Source organism: Blennius ocellaris (genome assembly GCF_963422515.1).
Source record: "Blennius ocellaris genome assembly, chromosome: 24".
Classification (NCBI taxonomy): Eukaryota; Metazoa; Chordata; class Actinopteri; order Blenniiformes; family Blenniidae; genus Blennius; species Blennius ocellaris.
The window spans coordinates 2,905,758-2,923,942 of NC_137673.1; the positions used below are offsets into that span (position 1 = coordinate 2,905,758).

Here is an 18,185-nt window from a genome sequence, read left to right on the forward strand (position 1 = left end):
TTTCAAGTCTTTTTTTTAATTTTTTTTTATGAGGAGAAAAATCATAACTTTGTTTTCGCGTGTCCCGTGGGGAACGTTGTCCACCCCCGGGCAGGAGTGAGACCTCCTGTCGGCGCTTCCAGGATAGACGGTCTTTGAGCGCCGTCGTGTGCGTCGGTCGGCTGTGAGCGAAGCACCGGAGCACCGCAGAGGCAAGATGGGCAAGAAACAGAAGAAGTCCGGGGACGACAGGTAAGAGGAGAACCGGCCGCCTCCGCGCCCCACCGGGCTTCAGCGGTACCGAGCCTGGGGAGAACTTTCCGCCCCGGGTAAAGCTCGAAAAACGGCTCGTTTTCACCGCTGCCACCGCTCCTAGCTTTAGCGGCTAGCAGATGCTAACCACGCGTCGGCGGACGTGAGGGAGAGCGGCTGAGGGTTTATCAGGCTTTAGGGAGTCCAGCTGTCCGCCGAGCCGTGCCGGGTCGGGCCGTTCCGGGCTGGTTGCCGGTGCGGTCGAGCCGGGTTTGAGGCTCTCCGCGCCGTGCTCGCCGGAGCTAACGTGTCGCCGCTAGCTCTCCGTCCCGTCAGCGTTACCCGCCGGGTGGAGCGCGGGGGTGAGCCGCCAGCTCGCGCTCTTACCTCGGCCGGGTGTCTCCAGGTGTCCCTTCCAGCTGTTTCCAGCTGTGGAAGCTTCCTGCTCGGCTGCGGGCCCCCCGTGGGGCTCAGGTGTGTCTCTTCCACCTGTGACTGTCAAACAAGTAAACATGAAGTCTGGTGGTCGTGTAAAGCGCTTTTTACTGATTGTGTAAATAAAATAAATTCATCAAGTGAACATATCCGTGGCAGGTGTTTTATTTACTTTATTTACTATTTATGTGGGAAATAGTCCCCATTACCTAAACGTGAAAGACAGTTTCCAGTGATTATTTACCATAAGACCATCAGAACATTTAGTAAATGTCCTAGCAGATGTTTTGAAATGACCTTAAACGTTTCTGATACTGTTTAAATTCCAGTCCAAACTCTTCAATACGTTCATAAATGGTCCTAAAAGAACTTATAAAGTCCTTGAAAGATCATGAAACTTAATATTTGTTATTACTGTGTCACGTTTATAGTAAATTAGAGCCTGAGCAGAGCTGAGAGAGACACTATTGGAATGCAAGAGATTATTAATGTCATATGACTTTTATTTGTTTTTAACAATGAAGTGGATGGTAAAACCCTTCAACAGTGAACCACCACAGGTTCGCCATACTTTCAGCTCAAGACTTCATTTAACTTTTAACACGTTGCCACATCTGTCCATGATTCAGGCGACGTTCCCAGTCGGAGTTCTGAGAGCAGTCAGGACACGTTCGGTGCTTCTTGCAGCTTTATCTTTCTTGTTCTGACATTTTTTTCCTGCTTTGTTTCCTCGTGTGACGTGACGTGCTTTGTGTCTTTTTAACGATAGTTAGTAATTTGTCTAATATGCTTTTCTCTTTACAAAACAAATTTTTTTCTGAATTTACCTTTATATAAATATATATTTTGTTCTTCCATGAATAGTTTCTGTCTTTCCTGGTCATGGTTTCCTGTGTTTCGGTTGCTTCACGTGTCGATGACGAAGTGTGTTCAGGTCTCGATGGTCGCAGTTTCCCGTCGATCTCACCTGAAAGTGCCTCGTTGCTCGTTGACACCCGGGGGGGCTGATTCTACTCACCGAGCCTCGGGGGGCTGCTGGGAAGCCAATAGGAATGTGGCGTCAGCAGATAGCTTCGTGTTGTTGACGGAGGCGGATGGCGCGTGTTTGGTTAATGTGCCTTTCTCTCTCCGGCCCGCGGACAGTGCCAAAGATGACATCGATGCTCTGGCGGCCGAGATCGAAGGCGCCGGCGCCTCCAAGGAGCCCAAAGGGAAGAAGAATAAGAAAGGAGCCAAAAAAGACGAGTTTGAGTACGACTGCACCTCCTCATCGCCTCCTCCCCGTGGCGTTCTTCTTTCATCTAACCTTGTTTCCCGTGTGGCAGTGAGGACGACATCCTGAAGGAGCTGGAGGAGCTTTCTCTGGAGACGCAGGGCGGCAAGGCCAAGAAGTCTGAGGCCAACGAAGACGCCAACGTCCCAGAGCCGCCGCGACCAGAGAAGAAGAAGACCAGGAAGGGCAAGAAGGGCGGAGGGGACCCCGAGGAAGAGGGGGATTGTGACGGCCAAGTGGAGGTGGAGAGGAACGGAGAGCAGAAGAAGGTGAACATTTCATGAAATGTAATCCGTTTGTAGCATTTAAACTCTTCAAACGCTTTTTAAAGAAGTGTCTGTGTGAGTCGGGTGGATTTTGTAACTTTAATTCATCAAGATTGAATGTGACTTTTTAAAAATTGTTCAGAAAATTCAGATTGTTTGGATTTTTCTTGAAATATTCTGAATTTTAAAGAAATATTTCATTTTCCCCTAAAAGAATCTATTTTATATTGAGTAAATGTAAATAAATAACTTTAAATATAAGTTCAATCTGATTTTCTTTCCCTAAAATGTCAAGTTGATGTGAAATACTTGACTTTTAGGTTTCTGGGTATTAAAAACCTGCGACCTTCCCATGAAATATTCTTCCTCTTGAAAATTATTCTCTCATGTTTGAACTTTCCTCCCTGTAACGTTTTAATCTGAAATGTTCCGGTGCTGTCTCCTCCCCCTCAGGCGCCTCCTGCTGTACCTCCTGCTGCGCCTCCCGCTGCGCCTCCCTCCGACTCCGACGATGACAGTGGCTCACGCTCTCGCCTCAAAAGCAAAGCGGGACAAAAAGGAGGTAAAAAATCTCCTGCGTCAGACGAAGAGGAGGAAAAGGAGCAGGATGGAGTCAGAGGAGGAGGAGGAGGAGGAGGAGGAGGCAAGGATGCCGAGTCTGAGGACGAGGAGGAGGAGGAGGAGGAGTTGTCCTCCAGGAGGGACAAGAAGAAGAAGAACAAGGCGAAGGCAGCGAAGAATGAGAGCGAGGGCGAGGACGAGGAGGAAGAGGGCGGAGGCTTCAAGATGAAGACGGCGGCGCAGAAGAAGGCGGAGAAGAAGGAGCGCGACAGGAAGAAGAAGGAGGAGGACAGGATGAAGATGAAGAAGCAGAAGGAGAAGGAGGCCGCCGCCACGGCAGAGACCCCAAAGGAGCCGGAGAAGAAGACGGCCACGGAGGCCACGCCCACTCAGCCGGCGGCGGCGGAGGAAGAGGAGGAGGAGGGGGCGGAGCCAGCGGCCGAGGGTCAGGAACACCCACTCGTCCAGTAGGTCCTCTCTGCTCCCCGCGGGGAGTCGCCTGTGTTCACCTCCTGTTTGTGTTCCGCAGAGGAGGCCGAGGGGGAGAAGAAGAAGAAGGACAAGAAGAAGAAGAAGGGGGAGAAGGAGGAGAAGGAGAAGAAGAAGGGGCCCAGCAAAGCCACTGTGAAGGCCATGCAGGAGGCTCTGGCCAGGATGAAAGAGGTGCGGCGCCGCGGGGGAAGCTCGGTCCGGCAGTGTGAGGCGGAGCGATTGTGACGCCTGAGTCTTGTCTGCAGGAGGAGGAGCGAGCCAAGAGGGAGGAGGAGGAGCGCATCAAGAGGGAGGAGGAGCTGGAGAAGCAGCGGCAGGAGCAGGTAGGCCACCCGGCGGCGCCTCCTCTTCACCGCCGTTCCTCCCGGCGGCGCCCTCACCGCCCCGCCGCTCTCGCCTCCCGCAGGAACGGCTGGAGCAGGAGCGCCGGGAGAAGAAGAAGCAGAAGGAGAAGGAGAGGAAGGAGCGGCTGAAGAAGGAGGGGAAGCTGCTGACCAAAGCGCAGAGGGAATCTCGAGCTCGGGCCGAGATCACGCTGAGGGAGCTGCAGGCCAAGGGTCAGTCGCTCGTCTCACGCTTTGTCTTGGTTCAGTGGCGGAAATGACAAATATATTATTACAAAGTCATTTTAGGAAAGCTTTAACTAATGATACATTCCTTAAAATGAATGAATGGTTTATTTCGGTTACACTTTCAGTATAAGTGCAGTTGATGAATTTTTGTGCAGTTCCTGGTAAAAGTTCACACACCTGTGATTTTTCCACAATATACCGAAATGGGTATTAGGCTTATTTTAGCCTGTCCCTTAAAAACCCGTGCGGTTACCCCAGACACCAGTGATGTAAAAAATATAATCAAATTTTAAAAAAGCAACTGGAGAAAAATAATAAACATAGCAGTCGTAATACGGGAGAAAAAATTAATATGGAACATAACAGAAGGTAATACATGAGAAAAACCCAACCAAACGAAAAGAAGTAACAGAAATTATTGTTCATTGTAAACATTAATTATTTTTCTTTTTACTGTTTTTTAAAAAAAAAAAACAGTAAAAAGAAAAATAATTAAAATGGTTATCAAACAGCTGCAATTTCACCAGAGGCTGTTGGGTCTCCAGCTTTATTGTAATATCGTTTTTAGATTTTTTCATAAACGACTTTTTCTCACGTTCTGAATTGGAACGTTTAGTTTTTCAAGGATCACAACTTCCCTAAAAGCTGCAACTCTTCCGAGTCGTCCCAACGCGTTTCAGGAGTTTTGAAAGTGGTGCTATTTTACTGTCAATCGATAAGTTGTCTTTTATAAATGTGTCCCAGCTTTTCTGAACGCATCCTCACTTTTTGCGATACAGAATCTCATACATTTGACCTTTAGAGCGTCTTGCTGAAATTTGGTTTTTACTGATTATTCGAATGTCACGTAATGCGTCACTACAAGCAGATGATGTGTGTGTTTGTGTGTGTGTGTGTGTGTGTGTGTGTGTGTGTGTGTGTGTGTGTGTGTGTGTGTGTGTGTGTGTGTGTGTGTGTGTGTGTGTGTGTGTGTGTGTGTGTGTGTGTGTGTGTGTGTGTGTGTGTGTGTGTGTGTGTGTGTGTGTGTGTGTGTGTGTGTGTGTGTAGGGATTGAAGTGCCATCCAAAGACTCTGTGCCAAAGAAGAAGCCGGTTTATGGCAACAGGAACAGGAAGAAGCCGACGAACGCTCAAACTCCCGAAGGTACCGTCCCGGGGATTATCTCTCCTCTGACACCCCAACAACGGCGTCTTTGCTGACGTGGATTCTTCCCACAGAAACCTCCGAGGTCGCCTCGCCCGCCTCGGAGACGCCAGAGCCTGTTGCCATGGAGACGGAGGTGGAGGCGCCACCCGTGGAGCCAGGTGCGGGGGACAGACCAACGGGGTTGGGTGGAGGAGCGTGGAGGAGGCGTTAACGCATGTTTGTGTGCAGAAGTGAAGCCGGACGCGGCCGTCGATGACTGGGAGGCCATCGCCAGCGGCGACGAGGAGAAAGGTGAGGGGCAGAGGACGGTGACCGGTCGCCGCGGGGACCAAAGATGGCTGCCGCAGCTTGCAGCCGTTAACCCCGTGTTGTCGGTGTGTGTCAAGAGCTGAAAAAAGTCCACATCGAGGTGAAGGAGGAGATCCCCGCTGCACCTCAGGGCCCCGCCAGCGAGGAAGAGGAGGACGAGGAAGAAGAGGAGGATGAGGAGGACGAGGAGGAGGAGGAAGAGAGCGAGGAGGAGGAGACGCCGGCCCCGACGCCGGCGGCCGCCACGGGTAAGAGGAAGCCGGTGAGCGAGGAGGAGAGCAGCGAGAGCGACGACGACGACGGGAGGACGAAGGAGGAGCGGCTGTACGACCGGGCCAAGAAGAGGATAGAGGTGAGGAAGAGGAGGAGGAGGAGGAGAAGGAGGGAGTGAGAGGGCTCGTCTCTGACAGCATCTCATGCTTTCCTCCAGAAACGGCGAGCGGACAACTTGAAGAACACTGACGTGGACAGACTGAGGGCGCCGGTGGTGTGTGTGCTGGGACACGTGGACACGGGGAAGACAAAGATCCTGGACAAGGTGAGGCGGAACCAGCTGGTCACCGCCACCTTCCCACGCTTTACCGGAGCCGTACCAGCTGGTCACCGCCGTTTGTGTTTTGTGTCCAGCTCCGACACACCCACGTCCAGGACGGGGAGGCCGGAGGAATCACGCAGCAGATCGGAGCCACGAACGTCCCCAGGGAGACGGTGGAGGAGCAGACCAGGATGGTCAAAAACGTAGGAGCCTGCTTCACACTGGTCAGCTTCCGGCCCACTTCCTGTTTACTCATGCCGGTTGGCGTTTGTTTGTTTGTGCAGTTTGACAAGGACAACCTGAGGATCCCCGGCATGCTGATCATCGACACCCCCGGACACGAGTCCTTCAGGTGACGGCAGGACAGAACGACAGTCCGTCAGTGACCCACACGTCTGTCTGTCATTAACCCTCCTGTCCCTGTCCCTGTGTGTGTGTGTGTGTGTGTGTGTGTGTGTGTGTGTGTGTGTGTGTGTGTGTGTGTGTGTGTGTGTGTGTGTGTGTGTGTGTGTGTGTGTGTGTGTGTGTGTGTGTGTGTGTGTGTGTGTGTGTGTGTGTGTGTGTGTGTGTGTGTGTGTGTGCGTGCGTGCGTGCGTGCGTGCGTGCGTGCGTGCGTGCGTGCGTGCGCAGTAACCTGAGGAACAGAGGAAGCTCTCTGTGTGACATCGCCATCCTGGTGGTGGACATCATGCACGGCCTGGAGCCTCAGACGCTGGAGTCCATCAACCTGCTGAAGGAGAAGAAGTGTCCCTTCATCGTCGCCCTCAACAAGGTCCCACATCTCCTCCTCCTCCTCCTCCTCCTCCTTGTTCAACTGTGTTTTTAACTGTAATCAACCAAACAGATCGACCGTCTGTACGACTGGAAGAAGAGTCCGGAAACCGACGTGGTGGCCACGCTGAAGAAGCAGAAGAAGAACACGAAGGACGAGTTTGACGAGCGAGCCAAGGCCATCATCGTGGAGTTTGCTCAGCAGGTCGCCAGCATCACACAATCTGGAATTTTCTTCAATTGCTCATGTGTGGCTAAATAGTAAAAAGGTTTCCCACACCCGCGGAGTGATAGAACTTCGAAATCCAAACCACAGGAAATAAAAACATCTGCCAATGATCCGTTCCAGGTCTGAGCAGCTTTATTTACCCGTAAACTTTTACTCCATGTCCATTTTTCATGTAAAATCTTTATTCAATTCCAACATTGTTTGGGTTTGAAAAGTACTAAAATCTTGGATTTGTTTTGAAAATAGTAAATTGAAATTTACATGGAAGAGCCCACTTTTTCTTTGTCAAGTTTCAAACATGCACTATTACAGTTTTATGGAGACAAAATGACGTCAACATCATCATTAATCTGTGAGACTAACAACACTGGTGGCTTTAGCACTGAGCCCTGAGGAACACCACCTCCTGAAGTACGAGGCTTCAACCTCCACTGCTCGCGACTCAATTGTTGTTTTGCCTTCGATTCCTTAGGGGCTGAACGCCGCCTTGTTCTACGAGAACAAAGACCCCCGAACGTTCGTGTCTCTGGTTCCCACCTCGGCCCACAGCGGCGACGGGATGGGAAACCTCATCGCCCTCTTGGTGGAGCTCACCCAGACCATGCTGGCCCGGCGGCTCGCCCACTGTGATGAGCTGCGAGCTCAGGTCATGGAGGTGAGGAGAGGTTGAGCGTTCCCCTCTCCGGCGGTGGTGTTTCTCCCACCTCGGTCCTGATGGTGTCCTGGTTCCAGGTGAAAGCTCTGCCCGGGATGGGAACCACGATAGACGTCATCCTGATTAACGGCATCCTGAGGGAGGGGCAGACCATCATCGTCCCCGGGGTGGACGGACCAATCGTCACGCAGATCAGAGGGTTGCTGCTGCCGCCGCCTCTGAAGGAGCTCCGGGTCAAGGTAACACCACCTGCTTTAGAAAAGAGATAATAATAATAGTAACAAAGCTTCCTGCTGACATTTTCAGAATTACACTCATATCAAATCCAGTAGATTGATCAGAGCAAGATCCTCAAGAATTATTTCGTTTCGCAGATGTCACATCCCCGGCGTCAAATCATGTATGAACAAAACCAACATCTGAAAAAAAAACTATTTTTAAAAAGCTTTCCGGTTGATTAAGCCTGTAGAAATAAATCGCAATTTAATCCCAGGGTAATTGGAGAAAATTTCAAGTGTGAATAAAGAAAGTTTATTTGTCATTTATATGAATTTAGGTTGTTAAAAAGCCGAAACTGGGGGAAAAAACAACACAATTCCTCATTTCAAGACTTATTTCTGAATTTGATCATTTAACTGGATTTCTGTTTGGCTTTGTTTTGTTTACGATAACGGACACGTCAACGATTCTTTCAATTCCCATAAAGTCTTTGTGAAGTTCAAGTAAAAAAAGTCCGCTAATAAGTGCAAAAAAGAATTCATTGTTCTCGAGGGACGCCAGTGGGAGTCGTCCCTCTTTAAACATCAAAGTTGTTCTTTTTTTTTATGAAAAGAACTCGTCCATCTCTGGCTTCACAAGAAGATTGTTTTATTTGTCCTGCATTATATTAAACACGAGCTTGTTTGGCAGAGCGTTGGTCTGCAGGTCCAAACCCTCAGTCCTGCTCAGCGTCTCTTCTGGTGTGTTTGTTTATGCAGAGCCAGTATGAGAAGCACAAGGAGGTGTGCACGTCTCAGGGCGTGAAGATCCTGGGCAAAGACCTGGAGAAGACGTTGGCGGGGCTCCCCCTGCTGGTCGCTCACAAAGAGGACGAGGTTCCAGTTCTGAGGGTGAAACACCGTCCCTGGATCCGCAGGTATCGTGAGCGTGGGCGTTGAACCTGCCGGGAACCGACTGACGGCCGCGTTTTGTCTCGTCAGGACGAACTTGTGCGAGAACTGAAACAGACGCTGAGCTGCATCAAGCTGGAGGAGAAGGGCGTTTACGTCCAGGCGTCCACGTTGGGCTCTCTGGAGGCGCTGCTGGAGTTCCTCCGCACCTCCAAGGTCCCGGTGAGTCCCCTGCATGTTTATTTCTGGGGGGTTTTTGTGAGAACAAGTCACCAAAGCGAAGCTGCAGAGTTTCTCACCTTTGACCTCGGCCCTCTTCTGCAGTATGCTGGGATCAACATCGGCCCGGTTCACAAGAGAGACGTGATGAAGGCGTCCGCCATGTTGGAGCACGACCCCCAGTACGTAACTCTCACATCTCCCCACAAAAAGAACCAGTTAAATGTTCGCTGCTCTCTGGTCTCCATGGTGCTCAGTGGGTGAGAGTTTAAAAATCCCCTCTGGAGGAGACGCTGGTCCATCGCAGGCTGAGTCGACTGAAGCAGAGTCAGGCAAAGTGCCTTGCTCAAGGACACGTCACAGTGGAAATTCCAGGGTCACGAACTCACTGTTCAGCTTACGAGTCAGACACACTAACCGCTCTGCCCCTTCTCACGTTTTTAGCAACCACGTCTTTTAAAGACTCCCAGTCATTTTCACAGTTTTAAGAACCCCAGTGGGCCCAAATTCAAGCTTTGAGGAACACCTGAGAATTTCACACCTTCACTTGCGTTCAATATGTCTGAATGAACTATCAATTTGTCGGAGATTCTGTGAATCGAGCATGAAACCAGCATCTCAAACACTCTCGCCTTCAATGCTTCTGGATTTTTACATTTTGGATTTTATTTACATTTACACAAGGGAGTGAAATTTACCATCATCTCTTCTTGAGAAGCACCTCTGACATTAACGTTCCAAAACCCTGAAAGTGTCTGAGTTTCTTCGTATCTCGTTTCATCGCCGTGCTCCACGACTCGCCGAGTCGTTTTTGAAAAGTTCCCCTGAAGCAAACCTTCCCGGACGGTTGACGGTGTGCTGGCGTCTGCAGGTTTGCGGTGATCTTGGCGTTCGACGTGAAGGTGGAGCGGGAGAGCCAGGAGATGGCCGACAGCCTGGGGGTGCGGATCTTCTCAGCGGAGATCATTTACCACCTCTTCGACGCTTTCACCAAATACAGGGAGGACTACAAGAAGGCCAAGCAGGACGAGTTCAAGTAGGGGGACTCTTCCTTCAACATCTGGATTCAGATTCATTCACAGGATCAAATTGTGCATTTAATTTAGTTTTTAAAAATTCTTTCTTCAGGCACATAGCGGTGTTTCCCGCGAAGCTGAAGGTCCTTCCTCACTACATCTTTAACTCCAGAGACCCCATCGTGATGGGGGTCACGGTGGAGGCGGGGATCCTGAAGCAAGGCACACCGCTCTGCGTCCCCAGCAAAGGGGTGAGGAGGAGAACCGTCGCCACGCTTTCACCCTCAGGTTTCACCAAACCCCCCCCCCCCCCCCCCCCCCGACACTAAACCGTCTCGCTCTCTGCCTCCGTCACGCCCAGTTTGTGGACATCGGCGTGGTGACCAGCATCGAGATGAACCACAAGTCGGTGGACGTGGCCAAGAAGGGCCAGGAGATCTGCGTGAAGATCGAGCCCATCCCCGGGGAGTCGCCCAAGATGTACGGGCGCCACTTCGAGGCCACCGACATGATCGTCAGCAAGGTGAGTGAGCGGCGGCCGGCGGAGAGGAGCACGCGCCTCGTCTGAATTTAACGAGAACGCCACGTCAAGACGAGGAAAAGAGCGGATTGAGAGTCAGGAAGGAGATTTAGGAGAAAGAGGAGGAGGCAGATCAGATGTGGAGGAGCAGAAGAAGGGAAAGGTAGGACAAAGTCCATCAGAAAGTTTTTGTATCTTTAAGATAAATTGTGTTTTAGCAGTTCATGTTCGGTTGTTAGGTCACATGTTCTCTCAGGTGAGTTTTAACTTGTGATTATAATTGATGTAGTTCATCGTTGATAGAATTCCATATTCAAGTATAAACGCTTTAAAAGCAAGTACATCAGCATATTGTGTTGTCCTGGACAGAGATTTCCGAAGTTTTATCAACCCGGCGCTGTCGTTTGTCTTTCAGATCACGCGGGCGTCCATCGACGCCCTGAAGAACTGGTTCAGGGACGAGATGCAGAAGTCGGACTGGCAGCTCATCATGGAGCTGAAGAAAACCTTCGAGATCATCTGAGGGCGCCAGGCGCCCACGTACCATAACACACACCTCCTCCTCCTCCTCCACCTCCTCCTCCTCCACCGGGCGCGTCACGTCGACCACGGAGGGACAAAAACAATAAAAGCAACAAAAAAAAATCCCAGAGAACAGACGTGAAGGTGTTTTTCTGTGAGAAACGAGGCGTTTTTTCCACTGTTGTAAACAGTGATAGTTTAGACACATTTCACAGTATTTCCAACGTGCCTGTTCTTCAGCATCTACGTTGTGGTATTTTCATGATTTCTCCTTCTCTGCTCTGGTCTGTTGCCTGCTGCTGCTTCCTGTCTCAGGCTCCGCCCCCCCTCCCCTCCTCCTTTTGCCCAGACTGAAGCTGGCGAGCTCGGAGAGTTTTTACCCCGAGCAGGTGACGCAGTCGTGTCGAGCAGTGGACTAAGTGGATTTTCCACTTTTTTTTTTTTTTTGGAAGTGGCGGCAAGGGCGACTTTACAGACTTTGAGTAGCTGTGTGTGGGTGCGCGTGTTGCGTGCACGAGACTGAATGAAAAACAATACTGGAGGAGATTTAACCTGTTTTTGCTGCAAGTGCTGATGTAATAAACTCCCGTGATTCTGACGAGTTGTCACTTCAGTCCTTCAACGGCCGGATCAGTGATACGTGTTCAAACAATTACAAAGATTTGATGAAAATAGACTTGAAATTGTCCAACATTCAAAAAAATGAAACAAAAATTGTATTATTAAAATTGGATAATTTTAAAACTTTAAAAATGTTTCACTAGTAATATAACTTGAGGAAGCTTACTCAAAAAATGTAGATTTAAAACATTTTTAAAAATATGTATTGAAATAGAAATACTTTTGACACCAGATGCCACAAAAGGAATAAAATTGAATCTGTAAACCGAAACAAATCTACTGCACTTTGGAGAATTGGCCAAACTGCAAGGAGGCCATGCAGTTACGACAGCTGCTGGCTTGGGGGCGCTCTTTCCCCAAACAAACACCGACGATGAATGAATGAATGAACAAATATGAATATGCTCAGCTTTTTCTTTCTTTAACACAACAGGATGAAAGCTCTTTTTCAAAAGCAGCTTTTAGATTGAGTGTCACTTTAATTTCATTTGTTAATAACATTGCTACATTTAGGTATGAAGACGTGTTACCAACATGTACATATACAACCATATATACAGCAAAGCACGTTGAATTAGAAAAACGGCAGTGAAACACAAAAGCCAAAGATAAAATCTCAAAAAAAAATTATAAATTACATGAATTCGACTCGATGGGTTTGCAAATATTTAAATATTAAACATCAATAGTTGCTTTTTAATTGCAAAGTTGGATTTAATTGTATATTTGATCCAAAAACGGCATTTAAAAACTCGTCACTCCAAATAAGCAGTTATTCATGAATGTTGCAACTTTTTTCTTCAAGAATATGTAAGGGGAACTTTTTCAGTCCTTGAATGTGCATGAAATAATACCATGGGGGATAAAAATAGCCAAGGAGAATCCTTCCACTGGAATAAGTTGTCAGTGTCCCGCCGGTGAAGCTGCAGCAGGGACGAAGAGTCCGTGCAGATCCATGTGGACGGGGGCCGGGATGGAGGCCCGAGCCGTCTCCTCCATGGTCTTGGCGTTCAGGACCAGCATGAACGGGGTGACGGTGGGATCCGGGGAGACGACGGAGGACAGGATGACTCCTGGAGGGTGAAAAGCACTACGTCAGTACAGGAGGGGACGTGTTTGTGTCCACGTCTAGATGGAGGACGGCGTCGGTCCTCACCGTCGTCTTCCTCCACGGCTCCTGGAGACGCCACGAACACCGGCTCTGAGGGAAAGCAGTTCTCTTGGTACCACTCGATGTGCTTTCTGGTCACAATGTCAAACTTGGCGATCTGTGGAAGGAGAGAACAAGGTCGAGTCGGTGCAGCTTCACACGAGACGAAACGGAACCTGGAGACCACAACTGACCAGGAACCCAGTGTGACACCCTGAGAAAATAATACTCAAACCAATGGAACCAGTTTGTGAGCCAACAAGTCGTCAGCCACCAAATCCACTGTCTGCCGATCAGACGCCACTTCTGTCAGTCAGTCCACCACCCAGTGGGTTTTCAAATTAGCTCCTTTGGGTGTTTCAATTATTCCATTGTTCGATAAATCACTTAATTCGAAGAGATTATTCCCAATGGGCTTGTAGACCCATTATTGAACAAATGATTCAATCTGGTTGAAAGGTAGATTTGAATTGGAAGCAGGCTTTTTTCCATGAACTCTGTCAAACCATGGAAACAGTCCTGCAGCTAACAGAATTAGTCTTCTGCCCAAAGGTTGTCAAATAACAAAGGAATTGACCAAAAAACACAATCAGCCACACAATGGTACCGATCTGCTCCCTAATGGAATCAGTTTGTCAACTTGGATTCAGTCCATATAGACCTGTAGTGACCCTAACAAGGGATCCATCCTCTCTTAGTGTTTGGACGAGTTGCTTCACCCAATCATCTGATGCCCATTAATGTAATTGCTTGCATCAGTGTATTCACAATTTGAAGATGTGTTTGTGTTGGATTTGTTTCACCTTGTTGGGATGCGGTGACCACTCAAGCCTGGAGCCGTAGAAGTATCTGTACTTCTTGGTGTTGAAGTTGTAGTTGATGCCCGGCAGCTCCAAACCTGCGGAGGAATTGGACTCGTGAGGTCAGGACGATGTGACATCGCCAGTCAGACGGATAGACTGAAGGATTCTGAACCTTCAAATAGTAGGTCGGGGGTGCAGTAGACTGTTCCGTCCTCTTGGACCACTGCCCGGGCCGTTGTGTCCGTCAGAGTTACCATGTTTGATCCTCTGGGGGAGTCCTGGAGGGCAGACATGCCTTATTAGCTGATGGATTGAAAACTCAAGAGGGCTTCGTCGTCTGATTTGTACCTTGTGGATGTCGAGCGGCACCACGAATCTCTTGCACACGGGCAGCGAGAAGGTCTTGTTGGACTGGATGAAGCTCTCGGTCTCTTGCGTCATGTTCTCGATGTAGAACATGTTGTAGAGGTTGCTGTCCTTGTAGCTGATGAGGTCGAACACCAGGTGGCCTTCGTCCTCGTAGGCGTTGATGTGGTGGAAAACCACCAGGGCATCGCCATAGAAACGGGTATGGACTGTTGTCCCCGTCTTTCTGTTGATGATGTGGAACAGCGTCTGTGAAGAAATAACGCACCATCGTGATTTTACATATATGTGTGAGTTTATTCTGGGTACTGTTCATTTTATTTTGCCAAAGTGAGCTCTCACAATGTCGTTCTCGTCGAACTTGAGGCAGCTGCCCCAGTTGACCCCTCGGAAGTAGGCGGTGGCCAACCTCACAATGTCCAGTTTGAAGGGCTGCTCCACGAACACGATGTAGTTCTCCGTCATGCCAAAGCTGTGGAAGTAGCTGGGAAACAGCGTGGAGCGGAAGGGAATGGAACACACCTGCTCCACCTTCCTTAACGCCGGCTTTTTGTTTTCTTTATCTGAAACAGAGCGTCACTCTCAGTACAAGTGTGGAACATTATCAAAACGCTGCAGCAGAAGGCACATGAGGATTGGGTGTCATGAAACGTTGTCGTGTAAACGGGTGGTGAGAAGACAAGACATTAGCTGACACATGACAAGGGATGAGAAGGGAAGTGGAATACTTCCAGCTCGACTCTGTCCAAGTGTTTAACCCACTTTTCTCTGGAAAAGTCCATAACCAAACTTCCTGCTAAAACTTGGTCTTGAACCTTGATACTTGAAAAACATAAAACTTACAACATAATTGTCAAAATTGTCAACAGCTAAACATTAAAGGTATAGTAGAGGATTTTCTTCTTCCGGGTGGATCATCAAAATAACTGGTCCTCCCAATTGTCAATCATTCTGGTGATATATGACGTAAGCCCGTCGTACGTGCTCGTCCCTGCGCGCAGCTCACTCCACACGGTTCTCATCATGCCGGTGGCCGACCCGACGCATTATTCTCGGACATTTTTACACAGTTTCACCCCCTCTGGTGCAAATCTTCTTGTAAAGTGAGCTTATGTGAGCGATGCCGACTTGTGACTTGTAAACAGAGCGTGCACGAGGAGAACTGGGCTCGTGCACGTCTCTCGCACGCGTTTTAGTAGGCGTTCTGTCTCGGGAGCAGGTACAGCGTTGCGCATGCGCATTTTTTTCAAACGGTGGAGAGGGCGGTTCTTTCCTAAAATTCCTGAAAATCCTCCTGTATACCTTTAAAAACCGCAAATCTTTTCATTGTAGAATCAAGGATTATTTTCACCTCATGTCTGAAAAGAGGTAAAATTTTACCTCGTTTCAATTGAAATCCAAAGAAACAGTTATTTTCATGCTGTAACTGCAGGAAGATGTTCAGGACACCGACAAGTCCGTTTTGTCTTGTAGCCAAACTCAAAGTAGTGAAATAAATCAATTAGATTTTAAGGTCCAATAACATCCACATGTTCAGTAACTCATACGGTACAAGTGGACCTAAGTTTGGTTACTCATTACCTCTTAAACCATAAAACAATTACGTTGCGTTAATCATACAGTGAGAAGTCGTCCTCCACTATTTGCTCCTTGAAATCACAACCACAGATTACCTGATGCGTTTGCCGGGACTTTAAAGATGACATATTTGGGTCGCCCCAGGCCCATGATGGCCGTCCCCATGTTGTAGGTGTTCCCCTCCTCGTCGTAGTGAGGGTGGGCGGTCGCCAGGTTCAGGGCGATGTGGTTCCGATAGTTCACCTGCAGACGAATGACAAAGTTGAACATCCACTCATGTCGGACTGTTTTCTCCAGGCGGTTTTCAGGTGCAGACTAAAGTACCCTGCCGATGGTTTCCAGCGTGTCGGGGTCGATCTGGTTCATGTAGTTGACCTCGGAGGAGGCGTAGTAGTCCTGACCGTAACGGATGACGTTGATCAGGTTGTTGTCGGTGAAGTCAGGGATGAGGTTACTGAGGTGTGTGAATGCTCTGGCCAAAGACACAAAGAAGGGAATTTTATTCACAGAACTGCCGAAAGAAGTATTTTCTCATCTCAAGAAATCTGTGTTTCTGTTATACGATCAATCCAAGACTCTCTGGATTCAGAACGTCTTGGATGGATTGATGCTATCGGATATGCTGAAGCATCCTGGAATGTTCTATACCTGGAGAAAATGTTCTTGCAGGGGTCTGGGTAGATCATGGTCCCAAACTCCGACACGACAATCTTGTCTGCCTTAATGTTCCTCTTGAACGTCTCGCTCTTCAGGAATTTGCTCCTGTACGTCACCTCCCCTGAAACATCAGCACACCGGACGTCAGCACCATCGCTCTCCAAAATCTCAAACCATCTGTGTCTCTGTTACAGTCTGACCGTCTTTGAAGGTGAAGCTGTGGATGAGCGACAAGCCGTCGAACCAGTGGTTGTAGCCTTGGCTGCCCACGGAGAAGAGACCCGGTCCGTTCCTGAGCAGCGTCCCCTGGAGCCACGGCGGGACGGAGCCTGCAGGTAAACAAACACCAGCACATGGCGCCGAGGTCCGGAAACAAACACGAGGTTTATTTTGGGGAGAGGTCACGTGATCAAAACGTCCTGATCTGCAAACGGACTTTGGGTTGAGATCGATTTAAAAAAAAAAAATTCATTTGAAATGCTATCAGGAAAGATCAAAAGTACTTGGAAACATATCCAAAGCTTTTTCTTGTTTTCAGATTGTAAAACTAAAGAAATTATTAAAAACACATTATATTACACAAATAGTCTAAATGCTGAAATAAACTAAGCAAAGAACAACATTAAATCAAACAAATATGAGTAAACATTATTTCAAATAAACAATATTTGATTATCTGTTAAACAACGTGTTGAAACACATGAAAAATAAAAGTAATCAAACTGAACTGAAATAACTCAATAAATACAATGCAAATGGAGTTACATACATAGAAATTTAAAAAAATCCAATTTAAAATTGAACAATTATGAAAAAACGTATCAGTTTAAAGAACAACAAAAAGCTTAAAGGTATAGTAGAGGATTTTCTTCTTCCGGGTGGATCATCAAAATAACTGGTCCTCTCAATTGTCAATCATTCTGGTGATATATGACGTAAGCCCGTCGTACGTGCCCGTCCCTGCGCGCAACTCATTCCACACGGTTCTCATCATGCCGGTGGCCGACCCCACGCATTATTCTCGGACATTTTTACACAGTTTCACCCCCTCTGGTGCAAATCTTCTTGTAAAGTGAGCTTATGTGAGCGATGCCGACTTGTGACTTGTAAACAGAGCGTGCACGAGGAGAACTGGGCTCGTGCATGTCTCTCGCACGCGTTTTAGTAGGCGTTCCGTCCCGGGAGCAGGTACAGCGTTGCGCATGCGCATTTTTTTCAAACGGTGGAGAGGGCGGTTCTTTCCTAAAATTCCTGAAAATCCTCCTGTATACCTTTAAATAAATCATGAATGACTTATTACACTTATACAGTCTCACGGAGATAAAAAAAAAATTGAAATTGGAAATTATATTTGGACAAATTGAATAAAAACAGAGACGATTACCATCCATCTTCATAACGGATTGATCAGTATTGATCCCAGAACCGTATTACTAACTCGCCATGTGTACTGTACAATCATATAAATATCGCTAAAAACAAGTGTTCAACTAAAAAGAAAACAAGAAAAGGACACAAACGTCCCTCAGAGCGATTCTTTATCACTTCCTCACCTTTCACCTGGGCTCTCACCGGCTCCGGAGTCTCAGTCCCGTTTTTGGCGAATATGGACTGCATGTTATTTTCGGAGTGCGTCCTCCCAGAGTGCACCGCTCCGCCCCGTCTCAACATCGTGGCCCAGAAAAGTGGAGAACTTTATGCGGTCTGGGCTGGTCTACGTGCCTCCTCTCCGGACCCCAGATCACTGTGAACCTGCTGCGTTACGCAACGCCGCTGCTGTGGACTTCACTCAGCTCGTCACTATCAAAACCCCCCGGCGCTCACTTTCCACGTTTTCCCTCACACGATCACACACACGTCACCTGGGAAACAAAAATCTGCTTTTAGGACATTTTCCCCCCCTTTGTCCAACTCCATTGTTTAATAATGCGTCATGCTTTAATGTGTCTGCGCTTTAAACCTGAAGGGCAGGAAGTCAAATTAATGTTAGAATCCTAATCGTCTCCAAACATCTCTTTATCGCAACAAATGATAAGATGCAGGTCACAGGAACATTCATTTTTATCATGACTTATCTAAATGTGAACGACTGTTAGACTCTATAAATGCACCCATAACTTCATTTCACATCTCAGGCTTGATTGGCATT

At 48.2% G+C, this 18,185-nt stretch overlaps 2 protein-coding genes across 2 annotated transcripts; one reads left to right on the plus strand and one right to left on the minus strand.

Moving 5' to 3' along the window:
• Nucleotides 1–102: 102 nt before the first annotated feature.
• eif5b (eukaryotic translation initiation factor 5B) lies at nucleotides 103–11,459 on the plus strand. The gene is made up of 25 exons (XM_080520028.1): nucleotides 103–231; nucleotides 1,810–1,917; nucleotides 1,992–2,208; nucleotides 2,659–3,211; nucleotides 3,296–3,429; nucleotides 3,504–3,581; nucleotides 3,665–3,815; nucleotides 4,878–4,973; nucleotides 5,048–5,134; nucleotides 5,205–5,267; nucleotides 5,363–5,637; nucleotides 5,716–5,823; nucleotides 5,913–6,023; nucleotides 6,105–6,172; nucleotides 6,451–6,592; nucleotides 6,665–6,796; nucleotides 7,293–7,475; nucleotides 7,553–7,714; nucleotides 8,453–8,584; nucleotides 8,675–8,806; nucleotides 8,909–8,985; nucleotides 9,675–9,839; nucleotides 9,932–10,070; nucleotides 10,181–10,342; nucleotides 10,755–11,459. The coding sequence occupies exons 1-25, from the start codon at nucleotides 197–199 to the stop codon at nucleotides 10,860–10,862; spliced, it is 3,618 nt and encodes a 1,205-aa protein (XP_080376154.1). The 5' UTR covers nucleotides 103–196; the 3' UTR covers nucleotides 10,863–11,459.
• Nucleotides 11,460–12,385: 926 nt separating this feature from the next.
• On the minus strand, nucleotides 12,386–17,675 carry bco1l (beta-carotene oxygenase 1, like; the record flags this gene model as incomplete). Its single annotated transcript, XM_080520126.1, has 11 exons — nucleotides 17,590–17,675; nucleotides 16,237–16,365; nucleotides 16,028–16,157; nucleotides 15,704–15,851; nucleotides 15,475–15,622; nucleotides 14,144–14,364; nucleotides 13,784–14,050; nucleotides 13,608–13,713; nucleotides 13,436–13,530; nucleotides 12,639–12,750; nucleotides 12,386–12,555 (listed from the first exon to the last, which is right to left on the minus strand). The coding sequence occupies exons 1-11, from the start codon at nucleotides 17,651–17,653 to the stop codon at nucleotides 12,386–12,388; spliced, it is 1,590 nt and encodes a 529-aa protein (XP_080376252.1). The 5' UTR covers nucleotides 17,654–17,675.
• Between the last annotated feature and the right edge of the window lie 510 nt (nucleotides 17,676–18,185).

Excerpts from the sequence above, each read along its gene's own strand:
- eif5b (XM_080520028.1), top strand. The coding sequence starts at position 197 with ATGGGCAAGAAACAGAAGAAGTCCGGGGACGACAG. Across the intron at positions 3,582-3,664 it reads AGAAGCAGCGGCAGGAGCAG|GAACGGCTGGAGCAGGAGCG; the intron begins GTAGGCCACCCG and ends CGCCTCCCGCAG. Across the intron at positions 6,797-7,292 it reads TCGTGGAGTTTGCTCAGCAG|GGGCTGAACGCCGCCTTGTT; the intron begins GTCGCCAGCATC and ends TCGATTCCTTAG.